The 28,000-nt window shown below is 35.1% G+C and overlaps 1 protein-coding gene across 3 annotated transcripts in view; it reads right to left on the reverse strand.

Annotated features, from left to right (window-relative positions):
- Positions 1-26,774, reverse strand: part of Vamp7 (Vesicle-associated membrane protein 7) — a 100,092-nt gene extending 73,318 nt beyond the window's left edge. Inside the window, exon 1 of one of the 3 annotated variants that reach the window (XM_089104936.1) lies at positions 26,693-26,774. Coding sequence is in view for 1 of the 3 variants with exons in the window: in XM_089104935.1 (XP_088961061.1) it covers positions 13,165-13,166 (2 nt within the window). In the remaining 2 variants the exon portion in view is untranslated. Of the gene's footprint in view, positions 1-13,164; positions 13,381-26,682 lie in introns of those variants that run through there. The other 2 variants (XM_089104937.1, XM_089104935.1) reach the window with 2 other exon arrangements.
- Positions 26,775-28,000: the final 1,226 nt, after the last annotated feature.

Here is a 28,000-nt window from a genome sequence, read left to right on the forward strand (position 1 = left end):
TTTTATATAAATTATTTTTTAATACTTTTAGTACTGTCACTAATTCTCCTTCACAAAGTAAACCTTCCTTCACATTCAATGTGTCACAAACTTTTTCATTTTCTTCATATTTTCCTGTAACAGTAACTTGATTTAGCACATTCTCAAAATGTTCTGCCCATCTCTCTTTAATTCTTTCCTTATCACTAATTGTGGCCTCATTTCTATCTTTAACTGGAACAAGCCCAGATTGACTACTCCCTCTCAATTTATTAACATGCCAGCATAATATTTTACTATTATGCTAACTAGCTGCATCTTCCAGATCCCTGGTAATTTTATCCATGGCTCCACTTTGCACCTCCTTAGTTCATATTTTAATGCTTTCTCTACTTTCTTTACATTCTTCTTATTTTCATATGATCTATCACTCAGGTAATTCTTGTACAAGCCCTTCTCCTATCTATTAAACATAAAGCAATTTCAATAGCCTTCCTACCTGTGTTCGTAACTTTCTTCCCTAAGCACCTTTCCATCAGCCACTGCACAAATTATTTTCCTAAAATGATTCCATCCATCTTCTACATCATCAAATTTTAGAGTCTCCAGTTTACTATTAAATTTGTACCTGGAAAGTTTCTCTGAAATTCTCATCCTGGAGTCTACCAACATCATAGCTTCCTAGAAGGTAGTTACCCTTCCAAAATGTCAGTTTTAAATTAACCCTAGACACTACTAGATGGTGATCTTTACTTTTAATATCAATAACAGCACTCCTACATACCCTAGTATCTTGTATTGATCCTAACAGTCTATGGTTTACAATAGAAGAATCAATAAGGTTAGCTGTCTTACAATCATGTGAATACAATGTTGACTTATAAGCCATTTGTGACCAAAAACTGTATTGGTTATAACTAGATTGTTAAACCTAAAAAATTGCAGCAGTGTGTAGCCATTACTGTTTTCTTTTCCTACACCAAATATACCTATGTAAGGATACCATCTATCCCTATTTCTACCAGCCTGGGTGTTAAAATCTCCTAACAAAAACACTGTTTTTTCTACCTGGTGCCTTGTCTATTCGTTCTTGGAACTGTAAGTAGAATTTAAATGAGTCACTACTGTCTCCATCAGTAAGTTCTACAGGGACATATACTGCTACAACTTATACTCTACACTTTTTAGTCACAAAATGAGCGATTAACATTCTGTTTTAATACCTCCCTAACCCAAACAGGACTTAGCAGCTTCCTTATCTGGGTTGCAGGGATAGCTAGCAACCTAGTAAGAGACAATCACGCCCCATAGTAAAAGATGAAATACGTCATAATAGAACCAGATCAAAAAACAAAGTACACTATTAGAACTGTCTTGGCCAAAACCCCTGTAAAAGAACTTGATATTCCAGAGGCTTGAACAACAATGGAAATATACTGGCTTGAAAATCAAGAAAAGTGACTGCAACCACAATATTCTACATATACGGTATCTTTTATTTTCTTATTTTCATCAGATAGCAGGGCACTGGAACATAGCAGAGAGCTGTTTAATGGCTTTTAAAGGATATTGATGGGGTTAAAAACCTTTTGTAATTGAAAAAAAGTTATTTTCAGTATAAAATCACTTTTTTATGAAAAAACTACATTTTCATGGTCAAGATTGATGAATGACATCATAATTGTAGGTATTTAATCATCATAGTACAGAGCTGTGTAATGGCTCATTTTAAAGGAAATTGCTGTATAGAGACCTTTTGTAATTAACAATAATATATATATATATATATATATATATATATATATATATATATATATATATATATATATATATATATATATATATATATATATATATATATATATATATATATATATATATATATATATATATATATATATAAATGTATATATAAATCCAGGTTGCACCAGTAGCTTGCAAACTAGTATGAGAGACAATCTCATCCAATACTAAGAAATATAACAACCCATAACTCCTAAAATAGAGTCAGATCAAAACAAGAAGTACATAATTAGAACCACCTTGTCCAAACCCCTATATAGGAAACTTACTGTTCCTTGGCTTGGAAAACAAAGGAAATATATTGGCTTGAAAATCAAGAAAAGCGGCTGCAACCAGGATATTCTGCATATTTTTTTTTTCTTCTCCTCAGAAAGCTTGGCACTGGAACATTGCAGAGAATTGTTTAATGGCTCATTTTTAAGGAAATTGATATGGTTAAAAACCTTTTGCAATTAAAAAAAAATTAAAACAATTTTTTTATACAAAAAAACTACATTTTTCTATATGATAAAAAACAAACACTAGCTCATAGTAACTGAAATATTAATTCACAGTAGTAGTCTTAGCTTTAGTGGCAGTATTATGATTGGTAAACTTTTCTGGGTATGATGCAATATTTCTATATAGGCAGCGCAATCGCGCTGCCAAAGTAAAGAACAATGTTGGCACAATGTTTTATTTTATTTATTTTTTTGGTTTTTCCATACCAGGGCACTTTGTATCAAAGGAGTTGTCGTAGAAAGTTAGAAGAAGGCTCATTCCAATGGAAATTGATATGGATAGTTCCTTTTTTGATAGTCGAAAATAATTAGAGGACACTTAGCTCTGCCTTACAGCCTCTCATTTCCCAAAACCTACCCAATAAAAATTTTGAGATAGCCAGTTTGTTCAGCATAGTTTATTTACAGAAAGAAAATTTGTTTTTGAGGAGGACACTCCCCCAAAACCCTCAGTGCAAGGGTTTCAAGTTATGCCCTAGGGGCATATAAGAAAGATGTTGACACAATGTATTATTATTTTTTTTTTCCTTTAGACCAGGGCACTTAGTATTGAAGAAGTTGTCGTATAAACTTCAAAAAGGGCTCATTCAATTGGAAATTGGAGTTGCTTGTGCCCTTTTTAATAGTCGAAAGTGATTGGAAGGCAATTAACCCCTTCAACCCCCACCTTTTCCCAAAACATATCCAATCAAAATTTTGAGATAGCCATTTTGTTCAGCGTAGTTGATTTCCAGATATAAATTATGTTTTTGAGAAAGACACTCCCCCACGGCCCTTGGGGCAAGGGTTTTAAGTTATGCCTTGGGGGCATATAAGAACAATATTGGCACAATGTGTTATTTATTATTTTTTCCTTTAGACCAGGGTACTTCGTATCGAAGCATTTGTCGTAGAAACTTCAAAAAGGGCTCATTCAATTGGAAATCGGAGTGCCATGTGCCCTTTTTAATAGTTGAAAGTGATTAGAAGGCAGATAACATCCCTTTCGTGCCCTCATTTCCTCCAAACCCATCTAATCCAAATTTTGAGCCAGCTATTTTGTTCAGCGTAGTAGATTTCCAGATAAAAAACATGTTTTTGCGAAGGACAGTCCCCCACAGCCTTCAGGGCAATGGTTGTAAATTATGCCTCAGGGGCATATAAGCCATTTATAGAGTGTGTTGCTGTAGAAACTTCAAAAAAGGCTCATTTGATTGGAAATTCAAAGGGTTAGTGCCCTTTTTAATAGTCGAAAGTGATTGGGAGGCAACTAACACCCCTTCCATGCCCACCATTTCCCCAAACTCATCCAATCAAAATTTTGAGATAGCCTTTTTGTTCCATGAAGTTTAAAGTTCAGGAAATTATACCTTTGAGCAGGACACTCCACCCACAGTCTTCAGGGCAAGGGTTATAAGTTATGCCCTGGGGGCAAATAAGGTTTTATTGAAATTTTGGTAGTAGAAACTTCAAAAATGGCTCATTCGATTTGAAATTGAAAGGTCTAGTACCCTTGTTAATAGTCAAAAGTAATTTGAGGACAACTAGCCCACCTCGCACGCCCATCTTTCCCCCAAACACATCCAATAAAAATTTTGAGACAGTCTTTTTGTTCAACGAAGTTGATTTCTAGATAAAAAATTATGTTTTTGAGGAGTACACTCCCCCACAGCTCTCAGGGCAAAGGTTTTAAGTTATGCCCTGGGGGCATATAAGGTTTTCATAGAAAGAGTTGTCATAGAAACTTAAAAAAAGGCTCATTCGATTGGAAATTCAAAGGGCTAGTGTCCTTTGTAATAGCCTACATTGATTGAAGGGGCAATAACCACCTTGTTACGCCAATCATCTGCCCGAAAACATCCAATAAAAATTTTGAGGTAGCAATTTTGTTCAACGTAGTTGAAAGTTCTGGAAATTAGGTCTTTGAGGTTGAACCCCCCCCCCCCACAGCCCTCAGGGCAAGGATTGTAAGTTATGCACTTGGGGCATATAAGGTTTTTATAGAACTTGTTGTCATAGAAACTTCAAAAGGGATCATTCGATTGGAAATTGAAATGAATAGTGCCCTTTTTAATAGTCAAAAGGGATTGAAAGGCAATTAACACCCCTTCCACACCCACAGTTTCCCCAAACACATCCAATCAAAATTTTTAGATAGCCATTTTGTTCAGCATAATTGATTTCCAGATAAAGATTATGTTTTTGAGGAGGACACTCCCCCAGAGCCCTCAGGGCAAGGGTTATAAGTTATGCCCTGGGGGCATATAAGGTTTTTATAGAAAGAGTTGTCGTAGAAACTTCAAAAAAGGCTCATTCGATTGGAAATTCAAAGGGCCAGTGCCCTTTTTAATTGTCTAAAGTGATTGGAGGGCAACTAACCTCCCTCTCACACCCAACTTTTCCCCAAACATATCCAATCAAAATTTTAAGACAGCCATTCTGTTCAACTTAGTTGAAAGTTCTAGAAATTAGGTCTTTGAGGATGACATCCCCCCGCCACCCACAGCCCTCAGGGCAAGGATTGTAAGTTATGCTTTTGGGGCATATAAGGTTTTTATAGAAAGAGTTGTCTTTGAAAATTCAAAAAGGGCTCATTTGATTGGATATTGAAATGGCTAGTGCCCTTTTTAATTGTCAAAAGTGATTGAAAGGCAACTAACACCCCTTCCACACCCACCATTTCCCCAAAAACATCCGATCAAAATTTTGAGATAGCCATTTTTTTCCACGCAGTTTAAAGTTCAGGAAACTATACCTTTGATCAGAACACTCCCCAATAGTATTCAGGGCAAGGGTTATAAGTTATGCCCTGAGGGCTTATAAGTTTTTATTGAAATCTTTGTCAAAGAAACTTCGAAAAAGGCTCATTTGATAGGAAATTCAAATGACTAGTGCCCTATTTAGTACTCGAAAGTGATTTGAGGGCAACTAACCCCCCTTTCCAACCCACATTTTCCCCAAAAATATCCAATTAAAATTTTTAGATTTTTAGCCATTTTGCTCAACGTAGTTGAAAGTTTTGGAAATTAGGTATTTAAGGATGACAACCCCTCCACGCCCACAACCCTCAGGGCAAGGGTCGTAAGTTATGCCCTAGGGGCATATAAGGTTTTTATAGAAAGTGATAGGGATATTGAAAGGGCTAGTGCCCCTTTAATAGTCGAAAGTTATCGAAGGGCAATTAACCCCCCTTTCACACCCACCATTTCCCCAAACACATCTAATCAAATTTTTTATATATCCATTTTGTTCAATGTAGTCGAAAGTTCTGGAAATTAGGTCTTTCAGGATGACAACCCCCCCCCCCTCAGAGCCCCTAGGGCAAAGGTTGTAAGTTATGACCTGGGGCATATAAAGTTTTTAGAGATAGAGTTGTCGAAAAAATTTCAAAAGGGGCTCATTCAATTGGAAACTGAGAGGGCTAGTGCCCTTTTTAATGGTTGAAAGTGATTGGAGGGTAACTACCCCCCCCCTCTCATGCCCACTATTCCCCCAAACACATCCAATCAAAATTTTCAGATAGCTATTTTGTTCAACGTTTCAGAACGTTCTGGAAATTAGGTCTTTGAGGATGACACATCCCCCCCCCAGCCCTCAGGGCAAGTGTTGTAAGTTATGCGCTGGGGGCATATAAAGTTTTTATTGAAAGCGTTGCCATAGAAACTTCCAAAGGGCTCATTTGATTGGAAATTGAAAGGGCTGATGCCTTTTTTATTAGTTGAAAGTGATTGGAGAGTGACTAACACCCCTCTCACGACCACCATTTTCCCAGACACATCCAATCAAAATTTTGAGATAGCCATTTTGTTTAACGTAGTTGAAGGTTCTAAAAATTAGATCTTAGAGGATGACAACCACCCTCAAAGCCCTTAGGGTTAGGGCTGTGATTTATGCCCTGGGGGCATATAAGGTGTTTATAGGAAGTTTTGTTGCAGAAACTCAAAAAGGGCTCATTCAATTGGAAATCAAAAGGCCTAGTGCCCTTTTTAATAGTCGAAAGTGATTGGAAGGCTTGAAATTTTTATAGTAAAGATCAATGTGGGTATAATGTATTATTTTGTTGTTGTTGTTTGGACCAGGGCACTTTGCATCGAAGGAGTTGTCGTAGGAACTTCAAAAAGGGCTTATTCGATTGAAAATAGAAACGGCTGATGCTCTTTTTGATGGTCAAAAGTGATTGGAGGGAAACTAATCCCCCTCCCACGCCTATATGTTTAAAAACTAAATGTTGCCTTAAGATTAAACCAAAATGCACTGTGTTAATGCTAATTCCCAATAAGGAATCTCAGCAGTATCCCGAGAATGACTACGGGTATTATATTCAAACTTTTGGGGCTACTTAAAATTTATAATTTAACCAAATCAAAATAGCGTAAGTGTATCCAAGCTAACAAAGAAAGTAAACAGATTTTTTTTTGCGAATTGTATCAAGTTTTCCATTTCAGGTCAACTAGAGGAGGTATGAAACTAAATTAAACACTACTATTTGTGTCCAGATTTTTAAAAGGGTGTATGTTGTTAAAAATTGGTGAAAATTTTTCAAACTATAAATTCTTAAAAAAAAGAAAAGATTTAAAGTATTATTTTCTTTTTCCCTGAGAGAACTATGTTAATATAAAACAAACAGAAAATAATTAAAAAACTTTTTCCACAAAATAAGTTTTTCAAAGAAAAGTAAAGAACTCCATTAAACAAAAAATTTGCAAAAATAAAACCAAATAATCTACCAAGCGTGAAACTACCACAAATCAGCATTGATAAATAAATGAAACCCAAAATGAACAGAAATTACAATAAATAACCAACTCAAACTCAAAACAAGCAGAAATTAACATAAGTTGGGTTCAAAATCCATATGCCTTCCCAAGGCCAGAACATAATTTGCACTTTACTGAAAAAATACAAATGAATGTGCATTGTCAGTTTAAGATTTGTTTTATTAAAGTTATAAAAGTAAAAACATTTATATTTTTTTCAGTAAAGTGCAAATTATGTTCTGGCCTTGGGAAGGCACAAGGATTTTGAGCCCAAATTTGTTAATTTCTGGTCGTTCTGAGTTTGACTCGGTTATTTATTGCAATTTCTGTTCGTTTGGGTTTCATTTATTTATCAATGCTGATTTGTGGTAGTTTTACACTTGGTAGATTATTTGGTTTTATTTTTGCTCATTTTTTGTTTAATGGAGTTCTTTACTTTTCTTTGAAAAACTTATTTTCTGGAAAGTTTGTTTAATTAATAGGGTAAAGGCACCAATGATTCAACAGTACAATTTCGGAACCACTGTCGAGATTTTCCTTTAAAACAGGATAACTCTGCTTAGTGGTGACTTGGAACACCATCTCTTGAAGCCGTTGTTATATTTTGACAAAGCAAAACGTAGACACTATAGCCAGTGCGTCCAGATAAGAAAGAAATATTCAATTCAATGAGTTTCCTGTTTTCAACACAAAACAAGCTCCCAATAACATTTTTTACCTATGTAATATTCAAACTGTCATTACTTGGTTATTTTTTTTTTTTTTTTTTGCCAAAAAAAAAATTGGGATCAGCACCAATACGTCAAGATATATATAATCTTCTCTAAAATGTAGCAATATTGGCTTTTTATTAATAAATTTAAGTTAAAAAGGCAGCTAATATTGTATTGACAAAACTATGTTCCAAGTGTCAAAAATTTTTGTCTGATGTAGTGGAATACCAGACCGACTAAAAATGTTCCTTCAGCCGAATTCAAATGTAGATATTGGATTCTATTACGAGATTCATTTCTTTTGAGCTTATCTTGTAGTAACCCTGTCAAAATTTCAACACACAGCAACAGACCCTGTCAAAATATAGGTGATTCTGTCAAACTTCACTGAACATGTAAAACAGATCAGAAACAATTGGAGTCAAAATTCAAGGGTCCTCTGATGAAAACATAGTTGTTGAAACAATAGATTTTGATGATTATTATTTGTAATAGCCTAATATTTCATATGAAAAAAAAAATTAAAATAAGTTTTTTTTTTTATCATAGTTTTAATGATTTGATCCTATATTTTAGCATCACCTGAGGAACTACTGCCTGGCCTCATACTATGTTCATATTTTTGAGCATTTGACTTGGTTAATCACAACACTCTAATTCATTTATCACTGAATAATTTTGAAGTAGACCCTCTTTTAGTAAATTTTATATATGTTTTCTTTCAAAAAGATCCCAAGCTACAAAACACAAAATATTCTCTCTGAACCCCTCCCTAATTAGCATGGAATTCCTCAAGGAACCTTGTTAGGATATCTTGTATATGTAGTATTGATTAATGCAATTGATAAGATTCTCTCTTTTTCATTTTTCTTCAGTTTAAAAAAAAATGCAATTCCATTTAGTTCAGTGAAACTTTCATCCATGCCCAAGGTTTTTTCTAAATTTAGGAAACATATTTACAGATCTTGTAAACCTTGTAAATTGGGATTGAGCAAAGCATGCAGCTCAAAACAATTTTTTTGTGCCTCATTTGAACAGAATATATATTTTGGAAGGTAGTGTTTTTATAATAGAATACTAAGATTTTTAAGGGTCAGTGTCCTCTGGAAGGAGAAGGAGTAAAGGCTAAATTCTACTTTAGCTATATTGGAACGGGGTTAGGTAAGCAGTGGCGTCATTTGGAGGGGGGCAAGCGGGGGCAACTGCCCCCCCCCCCCCGATAAATTGGAGAAAAACTATAATTCATTAAGTAACTTTCAAACTGTGCTCGTTTTAGGCTTCAAATTCACTCTTTATTTCGACCAAATAATTTTTTTAATTAATCACAGCTTGTTTTGAATGTAAAAAACGCGAAACATAATGGTCAATTGCGCTTCCTCAATAATATTTATGCAAATACACCGCCTTTGAAGTCTTATCATCAAGAAAATAGGTCATCTACTTCTTATACAAGCTCAGCCTAACATCAACCAGCGAGAATTTCGCTCTTGTTGGCGCGTCTAGACGTCTAGTGCTTGAAATACATTATAGTGAGTAACAAGTTTGACTGTTTTCAATATCTGAATTAGACTATCGTATGTTAATTTTGCGTTTTAAGCTAGATTAGGCAATCATTTGATACTTGATCTTCACTATCCCATAGGGAAGTGCTGAAGGAATTCCAGCCTACAGAGGTCAAAGAACCTAAAATCCAGAGTATTGAAAGGTGCTACGATTTTGCTGCTATTGAAACTAGTTCCAGAGGTGCCAATCACGGGGGGAGGAGCATTTGCCTCCTGGATTTCACCCCATTCCTTGATTTCTAAAATAAATTTTTATTTGGTATTTTCATGGAAAAAAAGAAGAAAAAAATTGCCTCCTCCTTAAATTTTCTATGAAGTATAGAATTGAGGTGGTTGAGAAGGAAATATGTTAAAAAACAATTCTTAGACCTGCTTCATAATGGGTAGAATAATTAGTATTGTCAGATTTTTACTGCAGCTGCACTATAGTTTGACCAACCCCCCCCCCCCTAGTATAAAAATATATAACCCAAATTATACGTTTCCCGTGTATTTTTCCATGCTTCACTCTTGTTTCAACCAGTGAAATTAAATAAAAAAGATATTAAATATTTAAGATATTAAAGATGAATATTAAATAAAAAAGACGGTTTTTTTTAACAAAAGTACACGTTGTGGGTGTCATATGGCACTTTATGATTGCCTTATTAAGTTGAATTTATAAGAAGATTTGTTTATAAATGAGCTCATAATTAGCTCTCTATGATGTCCATGTGTCTGGCCTGGCCTTTCTATTCGAAAAATGTCACCCGAATTGCACTTTTAGAGTCCCCCCCTCTAACGTAGTCTAAAGTGGCGTAATTTACCTAATTCAGGTAATTTTGCGTTAATTAAACTTGCTCCTAACGCAAGTTTATCAGATCGACCTGTTTTGCGCGCCCCACCCCTAAAAAAATCCTGGATCCGCCCTTGCGTACCATATGGTAGTTTATGACAGCTTTATCGAGTCTAATTTATAAAAAAAGATATTAGAATTAGCCATGTTTCAGTGCCCAATAGCAACGAAGAAATAAAGAGGACATATTGCTGCTGCCCATACAACAAAATTATTATTTCTTATTGTTCAAAGAGGTGGGTTATAGTTTTCCTGCATAAGGTTTCGACAATTGCAATTTAAAGGGTGTACTTTTAGATTTGCTAAGAAGTTATTTTCAAATCACATGCAACTGAATGATGCGATGCACGGGGCTATTGGAATACCGCTTGGTTAAACTGTGAGATTTAATATCCAGTAATGCGCGCAGGAGTTGAAGGAAGTGGAAGGGAGATACGCAATTTAATATTAAAATAAAGTTGGCAAAAAAGACCGATCTTATACGAAAGTCACCATCACTCACCCCAAAGCTTGTTTACAGCACTCTACTGTCGTCTCCAGCAACTCATAGCTGACAATTTTAGAAAAAGCTGAACGTAAGCATTTAATTTTAGCTGATACGTGTGCGTTGTTTATTTATGTATTGCATAAGGATTTTGAAATTAACCGAGTAACGTCATTGCTAAACAGTAACTTTTCTTTACCGCCTCTTGAAGAGAAATGTACTATTGAAAGCCTAGGGAAGGAAAGGCCATCTTTCCTTTTTTTAACCGTTTGGTACCCTCTCCCCCCTCTACTCCCCATCAAGTGGAAGAGCGCATGCACTTGTGGTCCCAGAATTGGGACAGCTGGGCTGATATGTATTCAATAAAATCAATAGTTCAGAAAAAGTGCGTCTGTAGGCTCAGCGATGTAAGATGACGAAACTCTTGGTTCCTTCACCAGCTCTGTTAAAAACTGGCTCTGTCCAGCTCTTAACTTTGAAGTGTTTTATAATATAATAGAAAACATAATTTATATCAATTTATTAGGTTTTTACAGGCTAATAAAACCCAGAAAGGGCAGAGCTCCTTGCTTTCTTTTTTTGGTTCAGAACCAACTGCAAAAAAAGCAAAGAACTTTTGAACACCAAGAAGAATGTATTGAAAAGAACTATGATTCACCGTCTACTTCTTCTTATAGCAACATAAATACAGAAAGTGAATTCAATCTAAACTGTGAAAGCAGCTCTACTTTGACCAAATTAATAAACAAACAAGATCCAGTTAATGGTCCAGCCTCAGCTTTGGCTCATGTTTGTGATGGCCCCTTTCAACAAAGAGACTTGATTTTCCCTTCAACTAATGGGAGAAAATTCAGAATAGATTAGTACAGCACATTCCCTTGGTTAGAGTATAGCCCAGGAAATGATAAAGCATATTGTTTCACCTGCCGTGCATTTTACTGTTATAGTAAAAAATATAAAGCAGATGATGCTTTTACAGTGAATGGGTTCTATAATTGGAAAAAAGCTGTCCATGCATTTGAAAGCCATCAGGAGTGTTACTCACACATGGATAATGCTATTAAACTTGTCTCTCTTAGAGAATCGAACAAAACTGGTTCTGTTGCTGAAAAAGTAAACATTAAATACTACAAAGACGTGCAACAAAATCGATTGTATCTAAAATCCATATGCAAATCACTGATAATATGAGGTAGACAAGGTATTGCATTACAAGCTCATGACGAAACTATGGATTCAAAAAACAGAGGGAATTTTTTGGAGATCATGGAACTTTGTTCTAAGGACAGTGATGTGATTCAACAGCTCTTTGTTGAACGTAAAAAGAATTTTCCATATATTTCATCAACTATCCAGAATGAATTATTATCTATTATCGGAGATCATATAATACAACAAATAGTTAAACAAGTAAAAGAAGCAAAAATATTTGCTGTTATTGTGGACGAAACTCAAGATATAGCAAAACATGAGCAAGTTGCAGTGGTCTTGAGATATGTTAATGAAAACTTAGAAGTTCACAAATCGTTTGTTGGTTTCTATCGTGCTGAAAAAACCAAGGGAAAAACATTAGCCACACTAGTAAAAAATACATTTCTTTCACTAGACCTGGACATGAAAAATTTATGTGGTCAGTGTTACAACGGAGCTTCGAACATGAGAGGGCCTTATAAAGGTGTGGCAGCCAGAATACTTCAGGAGAGCCCAACCACAATTTATATTCATTGCTGCGCACACATACTGAATCTATGCATTGTCAGCTGCTGTAATTCAGTGACTTCAATTAGAAATACGTTCTTTGTCCTTCAAAGTATCTATAATTGCATTGAAAAGTCAACAAAACGCCATGCAGTCTTTGAGAGGATTCAGAAGAGTTCCAAGTCCTTTCATGGGGGAACCACAACTTCAAAGTCACTAAGCAACACCAGATGGACTTATCACATTGAAGCAGTGCGTGCACTGCTGGACAACTTTGAAGAAGTTCTTGCAGCTTTAGAAGAAATTTTAGAGACCGACCATGACGCTGGAGGACAAGTCAATGCTTTGAAAAAAATATGGAAGATTTTAGCTTTGTTTTTGACCTACTCCTTCTAAGAAGAGTTTTAATGCAATGCGACATATTTTCGAAACCATTACAGTCCAGAAGTGTGACTTATGAAGTGGTAAAAAGGGTCAAGATTGTAATGTTAAGGGGTTTTACTTTGTATACCGATCACGCCAACTGCGCCGTTGAGGTTTAAAGCTGTGAACTTGCACCTTATAGGTTTTCCAATTGCACCACTTGTAATGCTAAGGATTGTGCCATCGAGGACTGCGCCACAGCAATGGGGAGTAAGGTAAATGGGTGACCGTGCCACTCTCAATCTTAGAGAAAAAATAAAATATGTAACTACAAAGGTGTAACCTCTTTTCCTCGAGTTATCTCCGGATCAGATTCCTTAGGGAGCACTGCCTATGGAGTACGATCGAACTAGTTATCTACTTTGCGATGAGATACAGGCATATAACAAGAAAAAACACAAATAGAAAAGTAATGGTTTTATTAAACTTACATTTCAGGTATACAACAATGTATGTATATGGGCAAGGCTTCACTTTGGTAGGAACATAATGTCTGTAATCATAATGCCTGGGTTCTGAATAATAGTAGTCATAATAACTGAATGACTCAAAAAACACTTTTCCAACACTATAAGAAGCTAGTCTTGATTCTGTGCGCTAAGAGCTGTTTCATGACTGGCCCAACTCCTTGGAGGGCCTGCTACCTTGTAATTATGTTTGCAAACTAAACTGATTATGCTAACTGCCCATCCCATAATTTTTTTTCCACATTTTTGATGATTAAACATTCATGCTGCTATGATAACTTAAACTTCCAGTGAACTTTGTATTTCGTGATTTTTTTATTGCCACGTATCTTCGCGAAATTCAAAACCGTCTCCCGTGATTAGCGCTGATGTTTGGGTGAGACTAAAATGCAGTTTTTCTTTTGCTGATTAAGAACTTAGACTCTTTGAAATGGGATTTAAGCTTAATTAGGGGAAGTTTAATTTATGTCGGAAATATCCTTAGAAGGAAAAATTTTTATCTTTTTGTATTTTAAATATATCACATATTACTCACGGTACAAGATAAGTGCTGTTGAAGTATTACAGTCCTTTTTGATCAGAAGAGTTTTTTTCTCAAATTCTTCAATCACAGCTCAGAATTAGCTAATAAATGTGGTTTTAGAGGTCCTGAATTGCCCCAGAAACGTAAATTTCTAGTGAAATTAGGTCGGGGTACAATAGTTCCATATGAGACAGTGCAAGTTTTTTTCAAAAATACAGTGTTGTATCCTGTTATTGATGTTTTAACTACAGAAATTGAAAGTAGGCTAGAAGAGAACAGTTTGGATGTTTTGAACAACTTAAGCATAATGCTAGGTGTAAACAAAATGAACAAAGATGCTGTAAGCTTTGTGTGTGAGTACTATAAGCTTGATTTTGAAGGCTGTATGTCTGAGCTACAGTGTTTTTATGGAGTTGAGGATATGAAAAAAAAGAACATTCTAGAAAGAGCATCTGTTTTTGCTGAAAAACGCTTGAAATGTGTGTTTCCTCTGATATTTAATTTATTTAAACTGTACTTCACTATTCCTATGAATTCTGTGTTGTGTGAAAGATCTTTTTCTTGTCTTTGATGGTTGAAGACATACTGTCACAGCAACACAGGGCAAGAAAGATTATCTTCACTTGCACTGTTTGCAATTGAAAGAGAAGTACAGACTGACCATGATAAAGTGATAAAGGAATTTAATATAGAAAAACATAGACAACTACAATTTTTGAAACAAGTTTGTGTAATACAGAGCCAACACATTGATTTTTTTATTCCAGGATCAGTGTGTTTTGTAGGTTTATTTTATATGTAAATTTGTCTAATTTTGAAGTGTCATATGATTCATGTTACAATATAACATTAGATTTGGAATTATATGTAATAAGACTTGGAATTATCCTGTATTTTTGCTTTATGTGGCCTGCTTATTTCAATGCTATTTATTAATATAAGGCAGTGAACCTACAATCAAATCAATTTAATAAAAATTCACAAATAGTATCTCAATGAATCATGCATAGTAAAAGTTTAGCACAGCAAATTTAATCTTACAGAGTCAAAATCTGTTCAAAATTGCCTGCAACTGAATAGGACTATACACAGGGCTGTTAGAATGGTGCTTGGTTCAACTATAAGATTGAGCATCCTGTGCTGGGAAGCAAGGTTGGGGAAGTCAAGGGGGGATAGGCTTTGCAAGATTAGTGATGAAATCTGCTGAAAAAAGCCCAATGTATATGAAATTAACCTTATTCCCCACAAAACCGTTTTTAAACTATACTACTGCTGCCTGTAGCAACTCATTGATCATAATTCTAGTAAAAGCTTGATCACCACAGTACTGAATTTTATGGTTATTTAATGTGTGTTTATTGTTTGTTATGTATTGTGTAACATTTTTAATTTAATCTAGTAGCATCTTTGGTAAATGGTAACTTTTCTTCAGTAGAGCTGGAATAAAATTCTTGCCCCCCCCCCCAATAAATATGCTGGCACTACGCCCCTGTAGGTAAGGAAAATGAAACTTTCAGGGATGGGTCTACAGGCTAAAGTAAGTCCTAGGTAGATATTTTTAAGTACCTACCTCCACTTCTTCTCCCTGTAGAGGGTCCTGACGTTTGATGACCTTTAAAAATCTGTGTGTTATAAAAGTGAAACCTTGGAAAATAGATCTTCTGCTTGAATAAAGTACAACAAAATTGTTTTCAGCTTCACAACTTTGCTCAATCCCAATTTATAATGTTTTAAAGATATGCAAATACATTTCCTAAATTTTGAAAAAAAACAACATTGATATAGCTTAAAATTCCCTTCAAATAACAGGAATTGCATTTTCAGCACTAAAGCCAGAGAAAAAGAAACTGATAACTGAAAATTAAGGTAAAATATTGTTTTGTCAAAATTTCAGCAGGTATAGACCTGCCATGTAGACAAATTTCAGGACCCTCTGAAGGGAGAAGGAGTGGAGATAAGTACTTCAAAATATGGTACCTTCCAGGACATACTTTAGTCTGTCAACCTATCCATGAAAGTTTCATTTTCCTAGCCTAATCTCTTTCCAAGATAGCCAAAAGTAGCTAAAGTATAGTTTTACTGCATTGAGTAAGATTTATATTAATGGACTCAAACATGTCACTTCAATACATGACAAGTCTCACATCAACTTACTAAACATAAATTGTTTCCGGTTGCTATCTGACTAAAATAGCTTGTTTAACCTGCCATCATTTATCATTCGAGAACTTCAAACGAAGATGATAAGAACTGTTTACAATTGCACAGACAATTCCTTGAAGTATGAATTTATAATTAAGTCAACGGAATCAAAACGTGTTAAAAATGAAAGGGAAGAGTAAATGATTGTCTGGTTAACAAGCATGCAAAATCGAGTATCTGAAGATGTCAAAATGAAAGTGAAGAGCCAAGTTTGCACCTTTAGAGGAAAAGTGGAAGCGATAATGAGAACAAGTCCAAAATGAAAATATGTAAGTATAACAGCACTAGACCCTTAGGGCCCATCCAGCGGTCCTGATCTCTGTTTTGTAATATAACATAACAATAAATTATTTTCGGTACTTGTTAAATATTATCTTGTTACATGGGCACCCATAAAGGGCGGGGGGGGGGGACGAGGGGGGGGTTCCCAACCCTGACTGAATTACGGTCTAATATATTTGTATTAATTTAAAAAAAAACTTTAAACAGAATATGTTTTCAAATAACATTAAATATATTTTAATTCAAAAATTGGCAGAAAAAATGTCAAATAACCTTCCAAGTGTAGAACTACCACAAATCACTATCACCAATGAAACAAAACTCAAAACAAACAGAAATTATTGTAAATTGCCAAGTCAAACTGGAAAAGACAAAAAATCCCCCAGGGGCATCCAATGAAAACATCCCTCAGGGGCATAACCTAAAACTCTTATCCCCATACTTTGGGGGATTGAGTCAATCCCAAAGGCCGTGTTATGAGATCTTTGGACTATTTTTTTTACAAATAGCTATCTTAGAATTTCTATCGGATACATTGGGGGAAAATATAACGTGGGGGGGAGGGGGCGTTTTTGTTGTATAGCTACCCTCCGATAAATTTGACTCTTAAAAATGACACTTCAACTTCCGATTTCCAATCCAATGAGTCCCCTCCGAAGTATATACCCCGTTTCCATAAAAACCTTAAATGCCCTCGGGGGATACCTTACAACCCTTGTCCTCCGGACCCTGAGGGGGTTCTCATCCTCAATGAAATATTTTTTTAACTTTTAAACTACGTCAAACAAAATAACTCGTGATTTTGGCTTGAAGCGTTTGGGGAAATGATGGGCGTAGGGGGGGGGGTGCAACAGGGGAGCCAATTTGTACTAGGGGGGGGGTTTTCTCGTAGAAAACTTCCAAAACGGTTCTAATTTCTGTTTTTTTTCTCTGGGGTTTTATGGAGTTCAACCCCCCCCCCCCCTGGGTACCTCCTTACCCAAGGGCACAAATTTGCTACAGTACAAGAACACCGGTCATAACAAACCTATCAAATATGCTATTGGCAAGAGACCACTATAGATAAATGACTGCAAATTTATTTATCTAAGACATAGGCTAAAGACAGGCAATAATCTCGTAAAATTTTCTTAGTTCGTCTTTCAAATAATCAATTGTAAGCTGTTTTGCAGATCTAATTGGCTTTCCAAATGGAAGGCCTAAATACCTAAGCGAGGTAGAAGAAAAGAATGTAGCTGGACCAACTTCGATTGTTCCAAATGTAGAGATTACTTTTTGACTTTGTATCAAACAGTTCATGGTAACAAACTGTAAGTAAAGAGCAACCCGGCTCAATGGTAACCGAAACTCTAGAAAACGGGTTTTTGATACCAATAGATACATCAAAAGAATCAGATTTCAATGATGATTTCAAATATATAACTTTCATCAAGTTTAGTGCTTCCCAGAAAAAGTTAAGCGCCTGAGAAAATTTGGCTGATTTTTAAAAAAATGGGGAAAGACAGCCTAAATGTTATAGAACCTTAATGAAAATCACACCATCATATTCAGCGTATCAGAGAACCCTGCTGTAGAGGTTTTAAGCTCCTATCAACAAAAATGTGGAATTTTCCATTTTTTGCCAGATGAAAGATTACGGATGCGTGTTAATTTGTTTTTTTTTCCCAGGGGTGATCGTATCGATCGTATAAATTTTTAATGTCGCTCTTTACTTTCATCTTGAAAAATAACTTGTTTTTATTTAATTGTTATTTAAATCTTTTGGCATAGCTTGTTCAGTGTATTTCTTAATGAACTAATTAAAATTGAAATATTGAACTAGTTAAATATTCACAAATAAAAAAAATCTGCAAAACATCAAATAGAACAACCCTATCTCTTTTCTTCCTTGTACACGACGATGTAAAATAATAATTTTGTAAAAAATTCCCGAGACCCCACTGACTAATCGTGATAAAACAAAAAACTGCAATGACAAACAAAAAATTATTTTATTCTTTACGATTTTTTGTTTTATAAGAATTTTGAAGATGTAAAAGGACCAGAAAAATTTATATATGTATATTCTATGTGCAGTGCTGTCAATTGGGGAGCTGGGGTATTTGCTTCTTTAAGCGTTTTTGCTCCCCTCCTATGTTCGGAAAAACATCCTTTTTGGTACTTTCATTTAGAAATGGCTTTTTCTTGACATTTTCATCAAGAAAACTAAAAAAAAAAACTTTTGTGCCCCTAGATTTTAAAAATATTTTCCCCCCAAGCATTCCCCCTTCTAATATTTTTTGTCACCACTCTCCCCACGCAGACTTAGAAAAATTCTTAATTTGGCATTTTCAATGAGAATAGTATTTTCTTGGTATTTTATTAAAAGTTTTCGTGACTTTGACCTACATTTTCGTGAGTTGATACCACTACTTTCTTTTGGAAAGGAGCATAACTTTGCCCATTGTTTACATATAGTATTGGTTCATGCGAAGTATAAAGACTTTTTAGGAGGGATTCTTTTCTGATGGGGGGGGGAGGAACGGGTTCTGGTGGAGGATTCGTCGATGGAGGCTGCTGTCTTGGGGGAAGGGACATTTCTATGAAGCGGGCACCGGATTTCCCAGCATTATTTAAAAAACGATCAGAAATTAAATAAAAAAAAATAGTTTTTTAAACTGAAAGTAGGGAGCAAATTGGTCTATTTTCCAAAATAAGCTAAATGATGAAATTACAAGTTTCACCCAAAGTTCATGCATTTCAAACACAACAGTTGACACACATGCTGAAGCCTTGACGTCTTTACTAATAAATGCAGCTAATCATGCTATCCCCAGGACAACACCTAAGAAAACATTCCCTAAACAAATTCCTAAAGCATGGTGGACAAATGAGTGCCTAAAGAAATGGAGGATAAAAAAGGCAGCTAGGACAGAATTCATAAAAAAAACATCACCTACTACATATTTTAAAAAATTACAAGCAGAATCTAATCTAAAAAGGACTATAATAGATGCTAAATATAAATACTGGAATAATTTTGCAAATAATCTCTCCAGAGAAACGCATGAGCCAATTATACATAAAGTCATAAGCCACATATGTGGGAAAAAGACTTCTCCCAACCCACTCCTGTATGAGCTTATACATAATAATACCCATTATGACAATGATATTGAAAAGGCTAACCTATTTGCAACTCTTTTTGTTAATAAGCTAACATCAAACAATCAAAGCAATCTGTCCACAATTCCTATGAACCCTAGTTACCAACCACGCCCAGGATCCGAGTACATAACTAATCCATTTTCAATCCAGGAATTGAATAATGCAATACATCATATTAGGTCCAAAACTAGCAGCAGCTATGACAATATACACCCTACATGGATAAAGAATCTCACACCTTCATACAAACAAGAACTGCTAAATTGTTATAATCACGCTTGTGCATCCTATAGGTTCCCCAATATATGTAAATGTTCGTCCCTCCTACCAATCCTAAAGAAAAATAAACCAAAAGATAACCCTGAGTCTTATAGGCCCATAATGATTACACCTGTGATGGGCAAAATAATGGAGAAAATGATTTATCACAGACTCCCCTGGTTTGTTGAGAAAAATAACATGATCCCACACACTCAAACTGGATTCAGGAAATACCACTCCTCAACAGATGCTTTCATTTTGCTAACAAATGCAATAAATGAATCTTTCTCAAAAAATAATATCCTAGTGGCAGCTTTCCTTGATTTTGAAGGAGCATATGACAATGTGAACCACCAAATCCTTTTAAATAAACTTGCAAACCTTGGAGTACCTCCCAAGCTAGTATCCTTTATTAAATCCTTCATATAAGTGCGAAGTTTCATTGTTTGTGTTGGTTCAGCCTCTTCACCCCAAAAGACAATATCCAAAGGCCTACCTCAGGGAGCAGTCCTCAGTTGCCTCCTATTTGCCGTATATCTCTGGGACATGAACCTACCCCACACGAATCTACAATATGCTGATGATCTGGTGCTATGGTCATCTGGCAACACCTTTCAGATAGCACAGTCAAATCTGCAAAAGTCACTTTTCCAGTTTGAAAAATTCTCTCAACATTCAGATTTACCCATTGCACCCACCAAGTCAAAAATAATCCAATTTCACAGGAAGCGAAACCATGTTAATGCAAAACTAACTCTAAATAAAACAATCATTCCAGAAGATAATAATATTAATTACCTAGGTCTCATGCTTGACCAAAAACTTAATTTCCACCTCCACATTTCAAACACAATAAAAAAATGTTATAGAAAAGCAAATATACTAAAAAGACTTCTTTCCACACCCTGGGGTTGTAAGGACAAAACCTTACTCCAGTTTTATAAATCACATATAAGACCCCATATTGACTATGGGCTCATTGTATATGGTGCATGTGCAAAGACCCAGATGCAAAAAAATTGAAACAACACAAAATGATATAATACGTCTCATATTTGGTCTTAGGAAACCCACAAGCACCAAGTTCCTGCTTATGGAGAGTGGATTAACAACAATAAGGGATAGACGTAGCTTTCTCTTGATAAAACATCTTACAAAAATTGAATCAAATAGCTCACACACATTACATAATTGGTTAAGAAATCCAGCCATGTATAGAGGTATTGCAGATGAGTATGCCAATATTCAAAAGAAGTTCCCTGTACCAGCAAAGTCTATTGCACCTACTTTCCCTCAATCCCCTCCATGGAATTGGTCATTTCCCATAATAAATACTGAATTTTCAAAATGGAATAAAGATTTAACCCCCATTGCTTTTGTTCAGAAAAAATTTGCAGAACTTAATACAATTACCTATAAAAATCACTTCCAAATGTTTGTTGATGGGTCAAAAATGAATGAGAAGGTTGCAAGTGGTGTTTTCCTTCCTCACCTGAAAATTGCAATGGGCGAGAGATTATATAATAATTTATCTATAATGTCTGCTGAGTTAAATTCCATAATCATGGCATTAGAAAACCTTAATCAAAACCAATCTTTGATTGAAAATTTGAATAATATTATCATCTATTCCGACTCTTTATCAAGCCTTGAGTTGCTGGCCTCAGCTCCTCAATATAAGTTGGATATTGACACTTATCATTGTCTCAGTATTATTGATAATCTTGCTTCAAGTGGCATAAACACTTACTTTCAGTACATTCCTAGCCACTCTGGCATAAGTGGTAATCATCAGGTTGATGAAATAGCAAAAAATGCTATAAATATTGACCAGCCAAGTGGGAGACCAATCCCAATTATAGATATTTACCGATGGAGGCTATCAGATATTAATTTTAATAAGATTAATCCTATCCTTTCCCCCTTTCCCAATAAGTATCTTTCTAAAATTTATCATAGAATTCGTTCTGGAACAAATGGACTAAATTTCCTTGCATTCTCATATAAGCTTTCTAATTCAAGTGGTTCAATCCCCCTGTCCCCTCTTTGCAGGCATTGTAATATGAATAATGAAACAATGGACCATTGCCTATTTGAATGTAATATGCTGACGTCTGCACAACATACCTTGCTTTCTAAACTGTTAAAATACTTCAAACACCACAAAATCCCACTATCAGTCAAGAGCCTAGCCAACTATACGTGCACACAGAGCATAGAAATCGACATCTATCATCTTATATTTGAACTCCTAGAGTCAAAAGATCTGCTGAAAGATATCTGAATATATCTAATAAATATGAGGCAATCAAGCCAGTAGCTCTGTAGCCCACAGAGTGAAGCAGAAGGAAAAGGGCTAAATAGTTTTACTGAAAAGCCTGCCTGCTGTTAAATAGAAGAAGAGGAAGGAGCAACATTAAAACTTAAAACAAACAGAAATTATTACGTATATGAGGGGGTTTGCCCCTAGTCAATACCTCGCCCTTTTAGCTAGAGTCTTTTTCTAGTAGTTTCAAAAGAGCTATCTATTCTAATTAACAGGTCTGTGTTAGAATTGTAGCGTAAAGAGCACGATCTCGACTAGGGGGTAAATTCCGTAATATTCGTAGGACACTATACAACTAGTGGAGCTTATTGTACAATTTAGTTCGTAAGTTACGTCGGGAACGTATGTTATGATCCCTGATTAGCCCTAAAATTAAAATTAATGTTGAAATTCCATCCCATTTTTTCGTACACAATTGACCAAGTCCAAAACTATAATAATTCGAAGATTCACAGAAATTAAATAAAAAAAAATTTAACTGAAAGTAAGGAGCAACATTAAAACTTAAAACGAACAGAAATGATTCTGTATATGAAAGGGGCTGTCTCCTCCTCAATGCCTCGCTCATTACGCTAAAGTTTGAATCTGTCACACAACTTTTTCTTTTAAAACAATAAAAAACTTAGGTTAAATACATAACCTAACCTAGGTACCTTTCCCCCCTTAAACACCAAAAAACAATTGTTTAAATATTGTAACTCCATGAGAAACCACAGCTTTGCAATGTTTTATCTATAGAGGTCTCTTGCAAATAGCCTATTTGACAGGTTTTTTGTTACTGGTTTCCTTGTACAATAGTAATTTTTTTTCCTTGGACAAGGCTGTACCCGGGGGGGGAGTTGAACACCCCCCCTCCCAAAAATGAAATGTTTGTCTGACTTGTAAAAATGTAACAAAAATGTAGGTAAACAAATTTTGGTGTTTATGCATCATGCAGGTATACTATACAGGGCTTCCACTCTCGAAAATTAAAAATCGGGGACAAGTCTTAAAAATTCGAGGAGTTTTCGGGGACAAGACTTCAAGATTCGTGGATTTTTCGGGGAAAAAACAAAATAAAATTTCGTTTCAAAAATTTGGTAGCCAAAATTGGTTTTAACTTTTTTTTCAGGCTCAAGTAGGGCTTGCATCTGCGTAGTGAATCAAACCTTTTAAAAAATTGGTTTTATATCGAGAGCCAGAGCCTGGGATTGGAACCCATAGATGAAAACACTTAATACTGATATTGCAGCAAAAACTTCAAAAAAAAAGAAGAGTTTTAGTTTTTTTTTTGTTTAACCAACCTCCCCCCAGAAAAAAACAGAGATTCCATCCTTTATGGAAGTTTCCCCACAAATAACCAGCCCCCTAGTACAAATTTGCTCCCGCAGAAAATTTTCCATTACTCGGTTATTAAAATCAAGTTCCCCGCTATTAAAATGATATTTTTTGTCATTAAAATGACAACAACAATTCCGCTGAGCCGAAATAAGCTGTTTTCGTTTGAGAAGTCGCATATTGATTCCTTTTTTTCTTTATTTTTGCAGTTTAGAAAAATTGATGTGAGACTTTTCATGTATTGAAGTGACATGTTAGGCCAATATTGATGGGGCATGCGCACTCAATTTCGATGGAATTCCGATAACAAAAATGAGTTTAAGCTAAATTAAGACATCAAGACAAAAGATTATGGAGTATTCATTTCTATAAGGGGCTATATATCATTCATGTATATGCAAGATTGAAAGTGAAGGAACAACAAAAGGCGCCTTTTCTCGGTAGAAAGCTCAATATTTTTATTGAATAATGCCAAAGCAAAAAAAAAAAACAAAGCAAAACAATCATATTTCGGGTGTAGCTGATGATGAGGCGGGGGATTAACGAATTTTGTATTGTTTAAAGAAAATAAGAGTTGCGAGAATGTAAAACTTAAGCATAATGAACGAGGCGTTGAGGAGGGGACATCCCCTTTCATGTACGGGCTAATTTATGTTTAAGTTTTAATGTTGTTCCTTACTTTCAGTTGAAAAAACTTGTTTTTTTATTTAATTTTCTAATGTTTTCGCATTGATGCAGGTTTTGATTTTGAGTCACTGTGCATGAATAATTAAAACAAAATTTGCATATTAATTTTACTTTTATTTGGTTAAATGGCTTTCTCTAAACTTATTTAATTTTATTTACGAACATTTTTATTAGTAATAAAGATACGTAACTTACGAATTAACTTACTTAATGAACTTCTACATTCATATATTTTTAATATGTATATTAGGGGGCTCGCCTACTAGTCAATACCTCGCTCTTTAAGCTAAAGTTTGAATTTTGTTCCAGTTCTTTAAAAATAACCTCTTAATAGCACAGGCAACTATTTATCATAAATAAGTCTTATGAAAGTACAAAACAATATTTTACTTTAAGATTGAGGCACTGCTAGGGGGTGAACCCCCTCCCCCCCTCTCGACACACGTCCGTCCTGGTTACATAGTTAGGTGTAACCGAGTAGAGAATAAACAACAGCCCATATTAACCAAAAGTTAAAAACACTTTGAAAAAAAATTAATATTGAGAAAAAATTGCAATGGGATTTTGATTCAGGAATGATAACTATTATTTTGTTTAGTTTTAAAAGTAAAAGTTTATTCCAAAAAGAAGTTTATGGTTATTTCTAAAAAAAGCCTAAAACACATCAAAAATAGTGTCAGATCAATGTGAAAAGTGTACCATTGGAATCTTGCATAGTTGAAAACATTGTACAGGGGAATACCAGTTCCCCTCATTCAGTGGCAGATCCAGCGGGGAGGGGGCGAAGAGGCGTACGCCCCCCTAGTGTAGCCTAAAGTAGTGTAATTTACTTAATTAACTCAAGTTTGCGCTAATTAAACTCACTCCTGATGCAAGTTTATCAGATCAACCTATTTTGTGCCCCCCTAAATTTTTTATTGGATCCACCTATTTTGCCCCCCCCCAAAAACAAAACTTAATCCTTGATCCGCATCTGTCCTCATTGAATAACAAGGAAAATCAGTTTTCTTAATAATTCCAATCTGAATATTTATCTTAAACTTACCTCCGATTTACATCAGAAAAAAATTTTGCCCCCCCCTTATGTAGAAATGAATACCCTGAATTGGCATATATAGGGGGGGGGCTGAAATTTATCTCCGATAGAAATTGTTATTATATTTGTAATCAGCAAAAAAAAGACATCGAATGGTGTATTCACTTAATTCCTAACTCAATAATATGATTTGGTATATATTTACCCATTTTTGTTGGAAATGAATTTTAGGTTTTTGATTTAGTTTTGAATTTGGGTCACCGTACATGAATAATTAAAACAAAATTTGCATATTAATTTTACTTTTATTTGGTTAAATGGCTTTCTCAAAACTTATTTAATTTTATTTAAGAACGTTTTTATTAGTAATAAAGATACGTAACTTACGAATTAACTTACTTAACAAACTTCTACATTCATATATTTTTAATATGTATATTAGGAAAAAAGGCATTGAATGGTGTATTCACTTTATTCCTAACTCAATAATATGATTTGGTATATATTTACCGATTTTTGTTTGAAATGAATTTTAGCCCCCACCCCTATATATACCAATTCAGGGTATATATTTGCACATTAGGGGGTGGGGGGAGGGGGGAATTTGAAACATACCTCTCATTTACACAGAAATAAAATCACCCCCACCCCCCGAATGTGCAAATATATACCCTGAATTGGTATATATAGGGGTGGGGGCTAAAATTCATTTCCAACAAAAATGATTACTATATTCTTAGAGCATAAAAGAGCATTAAAGAGCATAATTTACTTAATTAACTCAAGTTTGCGTTAATTAGACTTACTCCTGATGCAAATTTATCAGATCAACCTACATTGTGACCCATAATTTTTTTTATTGGATCCACCTATTTTGCCCCCCCCCCCCCAAAAAAAAAATCCTTGATCCGCACATGCCCACATTCAATAACAAGGATATTCACTTTTCTCAATAATTCCAATCTGAATTATTATCTTCTCTGAAAATCAAATTTGTTATACAAATTTGTAATAAACCTTTAAAAGTTAATTTTTCATTTGCGAAATGGTGATTCACAAACTGTAGGTAGGCTATTTTGATATTATCTTGGCCAAGAGTACAGCGTATAGAAAAAAAAACTGGGAAAACCAGTTTCATTGCTAGTGCCCGAGAATAGGGAGTTTGCTGGACAGAAATAAGCAAAATTGCATCATAACTATGTACAGTGAGCGGTTTTTTTTTCCGTCTTTAAGCAGATTTATTAGTTGTTAGTAAATTCAAAATTAGGAAGTGCTGTACAAGTAAAACTATTTGAATTAGTAACCTACTTGTTCACAAAAGGAAGAGGATTTTAACTGTAAAAAAATTAAGTTTCTAGGTGGTATAATACAGTAATTAGAGTAGTTTAAATGTCAAAAAGTTTTCAAAGTGATTAAAGTGTCCGACTACTGGGTGTCTTACCCTACCATAGAAGCCCTGGAAGCTGCTGCACAGGCTAAATAAGAAAGGTAACTTTCTAAAAAAGTTACTTTTGGCTATCTTGGAAAGGGTTTGTCAAAATAAAAAAAAAGAAGGAAACTCAGGCCTCACAAAAAAAAACAATGTCAACCAACATACTGAGTAGGCTACCAGCAGATGTAAAAATTGGTCTGCATGGTAAATGATATGATTCACTGATTTGCAAACACATATCTGATTAATCATTCAATTCTCATACATAACTTGGCTTACTGTTTGTTTTAATTCTAAAGTTACGTCCTATGCTACTTCAATTCTCATGTCGTCGCTTTTTGAAAATACAGCTATATTTTGCAGCACTTTTATTTTGAAAATTTCAAAACATATTGCTAACGCCGAAAATCATGTGATCCTCAAAAATATCCGATTTTGTATGCAAATTTTCTGTTAAGATAAGGAGTGAAATGGATCTTCATGCAAAGAACTAATATTTAAAAATAAGCTTATAGAACTATGTTTCACACTTGGGATGACCTCTAACGCAAATTTCCACTGAAAATTAACTACAAGCAGACGGGGGAGGGGCAACCCCTTCACTGAATACAAACATCTTACCCACTATCAATTTCGTAGTGAAGCAAGTCTATATAACCTTTAGTAATCAAGGAGGCACACTTGTGCCTCTATAAAGAGGCGACCCACCACAATGTTAAGCGATTTCAGGTCCTAGAGGTCAGAGAGAGACGGCGGTAATTGCATTTTGTAGCCCAAGCTCAAACTAAGAAACTTGCAAAATTTCATCCTCCTCCGACTTTATCTTCATGGGGTAAACTGGGCCGGAAGTTTGGACCCTCCCACCACAGCCCCCCTTTAACGATGTCCGATTGGGCTGAAATTTATAGGTTAAGCTTTCCTAGGGCCCGGAAGCTTATCCTCGAAATTTCAGCTCAATCCGATCACTCCTTCCCTGTTTTCAAAAAACCAAATATAGCCACTTAAAATTCATCTCTTTTTTTTTTCTTAGCCACGCCTACAGGCCACAGTTGGCAACGGATCCGGTTGAATGAGGACTCATTCGAAGCAGAATTCGACCTGTTAGGGCCTTTTGATATTTTCAGACCGAAAAAATTATCCCCCGAATTTACATTTACGAAAAACCTCGTTTTCCTATATTAGCCCATGTTAATTTTTCCCTCCACAACCCCCCTTTAACGTTGTCTGATCGGGCTGAAATTTAGAGGATAAGCTTTCCTGGGGCCTGGGAGCTTATCGTCGAAATTTCAGCTCAATCTGATCACTCCTTCCCTGTTTTCCAAAAACCACATATCAAGATTTTTGGGAATTTGCTTGCGTCGAAAATACCTTCTATTTGCTAAACAACAATTACTATTGTGTTTGTATAGTCCAGCGGCTAAGATTCAGACTTTCAGGCGGAAAACTCGGGTTCGATTCACCATCAGAGCAACTTTTTTATATACTTTGAAAAGAAACTCAGTTTCTTTTTTAAATTATTTGAAAAAAATTACGTTTTCTAAAGAGTTAAAGAGGCTGAGTTACAAGGTCGACCCTTAAAACGTACAG

This window comes from Artemia sp. Qi Xiang Cuo, chromosome 19, assembly GCF_049724085.1.
Source record: "Artemia sp. Qi Xiang Cuo chromosome 19, ASM4972408v1, whole genome shotgun sequence".
Classification (NCBI taxonomy): Eukaryota; Metazoa; Arthropoda; class Branchiopoda; order Anostraca; family Artemiidae; genus Artemia; species Artemia sp. Qi Xiang Cuo.